The sequence below is a fragment of the Opisthorchis viverrini genome (assembly GCF_000715545.1).
Source record: "Opisthorchis viverrini unplaced genomic scaffold opera_v5_202, whole genome shotgun sequence".
NCBI lineage: Eukaryota > Metazoa > Platyhelminthes > Trematoda > Opisthorchiida > Opisthorchiidae > Opisthorchis > Opisthorchis viverrini.
In genome coordinates, this window is record NW_008751858.1 from 970,510 (window position 1) to 980,254 (window position 9,745).

A 9,745-nucleotide genomic window follows, 5' to 3' on the forward strand; every position below is an offset into this window, starting at 1 on the left:
ACGTTGTTGCACAAGCGGCAGCACCATTCATTCTCAGGATTGGAAGCCTATAGTTCAAAAACAACCGTCAGCGCAATATATCAACGTTGGTTTACATTGTATAAACCCTGGCCAGCGTAAGCAGGTCGCAAATTATGTCAAGCATATGCATTTTTCAAAGTCCGCAGAGAACCAGAACAAGGCACCGTGAACCCCTGTGAGGTGTAGCTCAGGAATCCATCGCAACAGCAACTGTTATCAAGGGAGAATCCTGGATCTTTAAAGATACCTTAAAAAACAGATTTGTTCAAAGATAGATGTGATGTGTTATCGTGATACACGTCAGAAAATTTTGGAGACGGTATTCTGAACCACTTTGAGGAAATTTTAACTTGGTTATGTAACACAGAGATGCCAAAATGTGCCGGAACTCTTTCCATGACTTAACTGTGCAAGCATTTCAACAAAGCTGACAAAGTTTGAGTACATCTCTTTATGTCGTTTCTTGTGTGAACCATTTTCCTGATTACGAATGATCCAGCGGTACACGATCTATCTAGACAATTTAACAGTACTTCCTTGAAACTTTATCTGAATGACAAGACGGATAATTTTGATTCCTGTAATTTGTCACTCGTTCATGAGATTATAAATGGATTGACCACTTTTTTGCGGAAAACTACTCTGAAAAACTTTTGGAACGGTAGCTTCAAGTGATGTCTTTCAGTATTTGCTCAAATGCTTTCTCGAACTATGAAGTGCTCTCNCTTGAGTATACAGTATTAATTTGGTGACCCTGAATATTTATGTGTATTCTATTATATGCAAACGATAAATAACAGACCTTTTGTGCCTTACCGGTTATCAGATGCTGCCTGTGGGTTTGGTGAAAACAGAATATGAAATCTTAAGTTGTCATGGTAAATTAAGCGGCTTAAGCCTAGTTGTACTGCCAGTGAACTACACAATGGGAGGCCCATATGCAGTAACCAGTTTGCAGTACCGCGGCTTCGTACGCCACAGCGATAGACTTGGCATTCATCTGCTCGGTAGTTGGGCTTCGAACAATTAAATTACAGCTTATGTTTCATCAGCGCATGTAGCCGTCCTTCAGGGAATTCTGTCTGTGTAGTGAGCAATATATATTGGGCAATTCAAGACGTTAGATGCACCACCTTTGGCACGTGGACCGGAAAAATTCGTGCACTGATTAAAATGGTCATCAATTCTACCGCACAAGCAGCTAGGACTATTGACTCGCTGCCCGTAAAACGTTGACACTGCCAACAACCTTCTTTCATGGAACTAACCAACTGGCAAAAGAATGGCCTTTTTCGTTAGTGTATAACACTGACGCCTCCCTTCACTCATAACAGTTTAAGATGCCTGTACAGCCGCGTAACAATCCATTTCAGGTTTGTCGGACAACTCAATAGGACAGTGTAACACATCCATGTGAGAGCAATCTCACAGCTATTCATCTCATGTACGAGCATCTTTGGAGTGTTGGTGTCCGCGGTAACTATGCTGCCTCCGATCAGTATACTATTGAGGAAGCTTTCNCAGTTTTTCTATGCTGATGCTCTGAAAGTGGCAGTATAAAAAACCGACAAAATTGTCTTTTACCAATTTTAGCCGATCAGCTACTGTGTAACTTATCAGTGACATTATTGTACTTACTTTGTCACGATGACTTATCGCAAGGGTGAAAATTATCTTTCAAGTCCGACAGTGTAATGTTCAGCGTAGCATATCCTGCAAATGCCGGAATTTCCTAATATCTCGCCTACTGGTAAATCGTAGGTGAATTTTAAATATCTTGCCCCGCAAGATGAGAGGAAGAACTTACTGTTTTGCATGGATGTACGTCTTTCAGTAGTCCATTTGGAGCCAACGTTCTGAAGTCGAGTTCTGTTGATAAACATTTTAGTTATAATAATGGATTTATTCCGAATGGTTCAGAGTCATAAGCACTGCGTGCATTTTTGCTACCGATTACCCTGAACTTACCAACACCTCGGGAAAAAACGGCACCAACAAAAATAACAAACACATACTGGGTGATCATTACAAATATTGGCTAGTTTTTCGTACCGCCGGATCAGTTGTGGTTGTGCTGTACTTTATATATGGTGCAAGGCTCAAATATGCATTTTTCACTTAGTTGTAGAAGGTGATCTGTTTCATCGTATATTTCACAATGTAGGTTGGAATATATATTACCGAGTGTGTGCATCTCGATAGTGTTACATTCATTTTGGCCTACCTTCGTATAGTTTTGAACCATATCATCAATAGTAGCTGTGCCAGATGAGGGAGAACCATCTGGACGTCGAAATTGGGACTCCAGTGTCCAGTGAGCCGATGCCGACCGGTGCCTGAATGAAGCCTAACACTTATTCATGAACTCTGCAAAATGTCATAAGTTCATCATAACCGGTGGATGCTAACAGGACCTATAAGTTTATGCAGGAAAGTTTAAATAATACGAATGCTAAGTTGGGGAATTTATTCGCCGGTTGCACTGACTAGAACGCCACTTGAGTTTTTACTTAACAACCGGCTAGATGTGGGAATCACGGGGGAGCTCAAGAAATAGACCCAACTCATTTTTTATGTATTTATTTCAGAAAAAAATGTTTTGGTCTGGCACGTAGGAGAGTATTAGTATGCCTGGTAAGTTGCGATTATTTTATCATGAAAACTGAATTGAAAATGTTTCCCATCTATGATCATCAACTCTCCAAAATGCTTCGTTTTGCTACTTGACAAAATGTTTCGTAGCAAATTGTCGAACTACATTCGTTTTCTATTAGACTATAATGTTGCTTCTTGTGTGGATTGTCAAACGGAAATTTGTTCTGCCCCAGACCACAGGGTTTGCTTATCGCTCTGCAGTTTGCCTCCGACAAACTCGAACAGACTCTCTATGATTGATTTTTCTTGTGAACGTCCAATGTAAAACGTGTGACAAAATTGTCAGCCGCAAATAAAGATGATAAAATGTTTTGGCGTCATAGAAGCGTATATGCAATAAGATATTTTCAGAACAAAAGTTATAACATGAATCTGGCATCCATAAATGCATTTAAAGAAAATAAGAGTGGAAAACAGAAGTCTACTCACATGCAGCGCTCTCATCTGCATTATTACTAACTCCGTACTCCCTTCATCGTCAGCTGGCAATCTGAATACAGTGCGGTAGTTGTAACACGTGGGCCAAAATGGTTCTGTAATACTGCCTCCGGGAAGAGACAGATTCGCACATCAGAGCACAGTTTTCTACAAAACTGCACAATGAAATCATCGTCACATTATAAATTGGATTTGTATGCTACGATGTGAACTTGGACATCTCGCAACACCGAACTAGTGTGTAGACCGTCTGGTGATTACCGATAACTGTGAAACCCTTGTTATGTACTGGACGCGTTTGTAAGTGCAAGGACTGAAGGAGCAAGCTCGAACAAATGCCTTGTCGGACCATGGATGTAGGAATCAGACTTCGGTCCGACCAGCGTTATCAAGGGTCGGTTCTGCACATCGAACTTGATGCGATCGATTGTGTAACGTTGAACAAATTGCAGGTATATTAAGTGTTACACGATTGTTCACATTACTCTAATTTTTTTCCAAAGCACAGTGCCACGGGAATATTCTCGACTCTTGCCCATCCTTATAAATGTTCAGCTGTTTCTCTTCTCAGCAAAACCAGCGGCGCACTACATATTATCTGCTTGAATTTCAGTACTGGCTTCCTTATACGAAGTCTATCGAGTGAAGTCGGAAAAATCGGGCATCCCGTGAATCTGTTCGAAAGTAATCAAGCGCTGCTAATCACAAATGGTAAAATTATGATCGTGCCCAGTAAAATGTAAAAACAGTCGTTATTATAAGTTGATGGTATCGCAGTCAACATTCAGAACTGTGTTGGAATGCAAAATGTTTGTGATAACGATAGTGATAGTGATCTCACTATAACCATAGGAGGCCAAACTGAGACTAACTGATTTACGCCGGACAATGGAACATGGTAGTTATTTTCGTCGGTTCACGGGAAATATGCACCCTTTGTTTTGGCTTTACTTCGTCCTGCATTGACTTGCCGATGACTTGTCTTTGTGCGGCAGTGCAAGATGCACGTTTTTACTGCCACCGGAACGTAGTGAGGGAAGATTCAAACTGTGATCAGCCAGCAAGCGCCGCGAGCGAATGATCTGGTTTTGGTTTAATATCACATTTCTCCGGTTCAGCCGAAGAGCTAATCACCCAGTCCATCCGCTTGAGTGTTTTAATCTGATAACACAAATGATCAGAAAACTTATTGCAACAGACATTGTTAAGAGTTGATGAAACATGCAATTGCAGTTTTAGTTCCAACGAGGGAGCTGGCTTAATCTCTGGCTTATGGTTTTTTTCTCGTCAATCAGCGTCTGCTGATTGAAACAGGCCCCGGGTCACACTGCACATGATTTCAGGATCTCAATAGTCGGCGCTTTAATATTGGATTTACAAAGTGTAGACCAAGCTTTTAAATTGGCCTTAAAATATATTATTTAACTTATTCTGGAGTCTTACCTCCCTGGGATATCTCGGTACAAATGTCATTTACGTTGTTGCACAAGCGGCAGCACCATTCATTCTCAGGATTGGAAGCCTATAGTTCAAAAACAACCGTCAGCGCAATATATCAACGTTGGTTTACATTGTATAAACCCTGGCCAGCGTAAGCAGGTCGCAAATTATGTCAAGCATATGCATTTTTCAAAGTCCGCAGAGAACCAGAACAAGGCACCGTGAACCCCTGTGAGGTGTAGCTCAGGAATCCATCGCAACAGCAACTGTTATCAAGGGAGAATCCTGGATCTTTAAAGATACCTTAAAAAACAGATTTGTTCAAAGATAGATGTGATGTGTTATCGTGATACACGTCAGAAAATTTTGGAGACGGTATTCTGAACCACTTTGAGGAAATTTTAACTTGGTTATGTAACACAGAGATGCCAAAATGTGCCGGAACTCTTTCCATGACTTAACTGTGCAAGCATTTCAACAAAGCTGACAAAGTTTGAGTACATCTCTTTATGTCGTTTCTTGTGTGAACCATTTTCCTGATTACGAATGATCCAGCGGTACACGAGCTACCTAGAAAATTTAACAGTACTTCCTTGAAACTTTATCTGAATGACAAGACGGATAATTTTGATTCCTGTAATTTGTCACTCGTTCATGAGATTATAAATGGATTGACCACTTTTTTGCGGAAAACTACTCTGAAAAACTTTTGGAACGGTAGCTTCAAGTGATGTCTTTCAGTATTTGCTCAAATGCTTTCTCGAACTATGAAGTGCTCTCCTTGCTGCTGCGAAAATCCGCCTGATATTTTGATACAAAAGCGGGTTTCTCAACGCCTTTCCCTCTTGAGTATACAGTATTAATTTGGTGACCCAGAATATTTATGTGTATTCTATTAGATGCAAATGATAAATAACAGACCTTTTGTGCCTTACCGGTTATCAGATGCTGCCTGTGGGTTTGGTGAAAACAGAATATGAAATCTTAAGTTGTCATGGTAAATTAAGCGGCTTAAGCCTAGTTGTACTGCCAGTGAACTACACAATGGGAGGCCCATATGCAGTAACCAGTTTGCAGTACCGCGGCTTCGTACGCCACAGCGATAGACTTGGCATTCATCTGCTCGGTAGTTGGGCTTCGAACAATTAAATTACAGCTTATGTTTCATCAGCGCATGTAGCCGTCCTTCAGGGAATTCTGTCTGTGTAGTGAGCAATATATATTGGGCAATTCAAGACGTCAGATGCACCACCTTTGGCACGTGGATCGGAAAAATTCGTGCACTGATTAAAATGGTCATCAATTCTACCGCACAAGCAGCTAGGACTATTGACTCGCTGCCCGTAAAACGTTGACACTGCCAACAACCTTCTTTCATGGAACTAACCAACTGGCAAAAGAATGGCCTTTTTCGTTAGTGTATAACACTGACGCCTCCCTTCACTCATAACAGTTTAAGATGCCTGTACAGCCGCGTAACAATCCATTTCAGGTTTGTCGGACAACTCAATAGGACAGTGTAACACATCCATGTGAGAGCAATCTCACAGCTATTCATCTCATGTACGAGCATCTTTGGAGTGTTGGTGTCCGCGGTAACTATGCTGCCTCCGATCAGTATACTATTGAGGAAGCTTTCGGCTATGCTATGGAGTCGCCCAAATACCTTATGAAGGATATTCATAGCTTTGAATGCATCCATAGTTTGCTGTTAGAAAAGAGTAGTCACCTATAGCTGTCTTGGCTTCAACCGTGCAATAATGAATAAACTAAATTAGCCACCGTACATCATTCTCAACTAGCCCTGCGATGCTGCAATAAGAGCTTTCCATAAATGCGCAGTCCAGTTAAATTTATCTGCTTAGATTTTCGATAAAATCACAAGTGCTAAAAGCAACTGCGCGGATATTTTGTGACGAATAAATGTTTTTCTTGGTGTGTCAGTGCACAATTCCATGGAGGCACTGTCCGCTTCTGGTCCATCTTCCAATGAGTGGTTCTGGTAAGTTTCCAGATGCAAATTAGCTAGCACTTTCCGTTTTCAATGAGCCTTTTCTCTACTACATTCTAGCTTACGAAGACTTTCTGCCAGTTCTGCCTCTAAACTATTTCTCTCAGACCTAGCGTCTAAATGCCGGACAGAAAGCAGGCTAGACTTCACCGACGCCAGGCTTACTAGACTTTGGTATGTGGACGAAAGAATGACTTCAAATAGAGTTCAACCGTGATGTGGACAACACGAAGGAATGCCACAACTTTTTAGATGATAGATTTACTTTTCCGAAGACCATCTTTCCGGCGTCCGAGGGAAATACTTGAATTTATAGTATATTTGACCTATTTGGGGATATTCAATACGCGAACTCACAAACCAGTGACTGAAACTCCTGAGATTGCTAATTAAAATGCGATCCAACATGCACTAGAGTACGAGTGTGAAACGCATACAAACCTCAAACTATGGGAATGTTCGTCTAAGTTGTTCAAAAATCGATGCAGTTCTAAAGAGAGCCCGGTTGGAGAAACGGGCGTGCACAGCACGTGGTAACGCACATGTCCAAAAGGCACGCGCAAGATGTTCGTTGGCTCGTAATGTCAAGGATTAAAAGCTCATCAGAGACTGAGGGTGAATATCATATTTAAAAGGTGGGCCTAGAAAGCAGTACATTAAAGAAAGGGAAGTGGTTCATCGACAGGAAGAGGGTTCAGGGTGGCAACGTAGCCAGTCAACAAAAAATAAGTTGTCTTGTCCTTGCTCTACGGACTAGAAATGTGCCGGATGATGTGGTAAAAGGTCTCCGTAGTGAGTAATATCAATCGCCATTTGTAGTTGCTTCAATGAGAAACAAGGGAAGAGACTGAACTGGTCATGCATGCTACCTGATTACTCTCCTATAGTGCAAATTAATTGGAAGAAATCCGTTCGCAAGGACCTGACGGGTGGCACCTAATTTAAGTTCTGTATGCGTAGAAACAAATAGAAAAAAGGCTCAGTTGATAAGCTCCCCATAATCCGTGTCTGATTTTTTCGCACCTGCTCGTAGATGTAGTACCGTACCTGGGGTTCTTTGATTCGATACACTGCTAAGAGTACATTTGTTCTCAACTAGATCTGGTTTCGTTGTGATCGAAATTGGCACTGCATAACCGCTCAACATTTCCCGTCTGAGTGCACACTATTCTCCGGTCACTGGGAGATGCTTGGTATATTCTTCAGCGACCAGACGGGAGCTTACGGGGTGCAAATCCTTTAAGAGAGTGGTAAGTTGTGCAGTACTGATATTGGGCATCACGGAGGCAAGTGCGCCACAGATCCGTCCAGATTTTTAGTACGGATTATTTTCAAGTGCAAGGTGGAAGTTGAAAACTCGAAAAATTTCCCTTTGTCTATGTTCTGTCAATGAAGAACACAATAAAGATTGGGACAGCGATAGGTTTTTCGTCCATATCTTCATAAGTTTAGCAGTTTCGCTTTCTTGTCGAAATATCAAACATTTTTTTGCAACACTTTATCCTCTCAAAAGCCAGTGTTTGCTTTGGTCTGCTTTTGGGTTAAGGCGTCTGGCAATTAGCTCTACGCGAAACTTAGCCGCAAATGTTATTATTGTTATTGAACATTCCTGAGTATTTCTTAGGCTTCCCAGGGGCGCATTGCCACAAACGTCTGAAGGCTTACTTTTCCTGTGGCACAAATAAAAAAACGAACAAATGCTACTTGTATTGGCTCTCTCCTCAGTTTTGCGGGACCCTGAGTTGACAGAACCAGTGTGGACCCCGGTCTGTCAGTTTCACCCCCCCTGGCTTCAGACATCAACACGGTCATCGCAGTCACACCGTTGATCAGCCATCTATTTTCTTCAAAGGAAGAAAAGAATCGTTCTCAAGAATACCGTGAGCAGAGATAAAAGTCGTCGCGATATCTAAATAATACACGCTAACGTCCAGCGCTTGTATTCATATTTCCAAGCTGTGGTTCAAAACAGCCGCACGCTTGCGCAAACCGAACTCGCATGGCAAAAAGGGAAAGTATCGTCCAGCAAAGGAATTTGGAAATAACAAAAAAGGTAGGGTGAAATAGGAAAATAATTATATCGGAATAGATGTTAGCATGCTTAAACTAACGGATGTTCCTATATCTTTTTTCTACGGCTATGGTTGACACCTTTGCTTCCACACAACAACAACTACGTAAAAAATCAAAGCTGCGGAATTGGAACACTTGTTATTTCTCCATTATAAAGTATGGTTTGATAGCCATTTTAGGAAAGCTAGATAACCAGAAAAATGGATAATATTTTGATAGCTGAACAGATGCAGTGCTTCAGAATATCAGCGAATCGTAGAGCACAAGGTCAGCAGACAAATGAAGTCTGATTAGGTACCCTAGGCTGATGCGGAAAGAACAGTATGGACCGAAAACCCTCCCGAACTTGGAAACACTTTTATGCTGCAACCCAGCTATATATGGTAGTGAATTTCTGAGGACTTTCAAAATAGAAAGCTTAAAATGGCGATCTCTCACACCCCCTCAAATAGATTACAATACACCCGTCTTTTGATATTTACTTACAAATGCACGAAAGATGAATGCCTGGTAAAACCTGCTGGAGATGATGCTACAAAGTATGTGGGCTGAATGTCATCGAAGCATCAACTAGCATGTCAAAAGACTGCTTGCAGTCTAGAATCACTGACAATCAACCATTAAGCAAAAGTTATCCGTGATGCTGTTCCGTAAAGCTTGTTAAACAGCGTGAATTCCCAACCATCGCGATAAGGACTGCTTGGCTAACCCTTTCAGACCAAATGCATTTACATGCACAAATTAGATGATTTGGTTCCTTCGGTGTTAAGCAGTCGCAACCAAAACCTGTCATTCATTGTTCGTCCTCTGGGTTGTATATTAACCACATATTCAAATCCAATGATCGAGGATGGTTAAAGAAATCTCAACACATCCATCAGTTGTAAGAAACACATGTTGTTTATCGTAATATCATTGCGAGAAACATGAGCTCTTGAGAAGGGGACCCTTGGAGTTGCCCTGTTTCAGTCACCGTTTGCTCGATGTTCTGTGGTTGAAGCAGATCTTTCAGAGACAGTACGTTTCCAGGAAAAAATGCACCGGTAGCTGTGAATGTGTAGACTCATAAGGCGACCACCCTACTTCATTCAACTTATAAACTACGGC

The 9,745-nt window shown here is 41.5% G+C and overlaps 1 protein-coding gene across 1 annotated transcript in view; it reads right to left on the bottom strand.

Moving 5' to 3' along the window:
- T265_14479 (hypothetical protein) overlaps positions 1 to 1,280 on the bottom strand; it is a gene marked incomplete at both ends in the record, with an annotated part of 7,079 nt that extends 5,799 nt beyond the window's left edge. Inside the window, one exon of the mRNA XM_009173828.1 lies at positions 1,152 to 1,280. Coding sequence (XP_009172092.1) covers positions 1,152 to 1,280 — 129 coding nt within the window. The remainder of the gene's footprint in view (positions 1 to 1,151) is intronic.
- Positions 1,281 to 9,745: the final 8,465 nt, after the last annotated feature.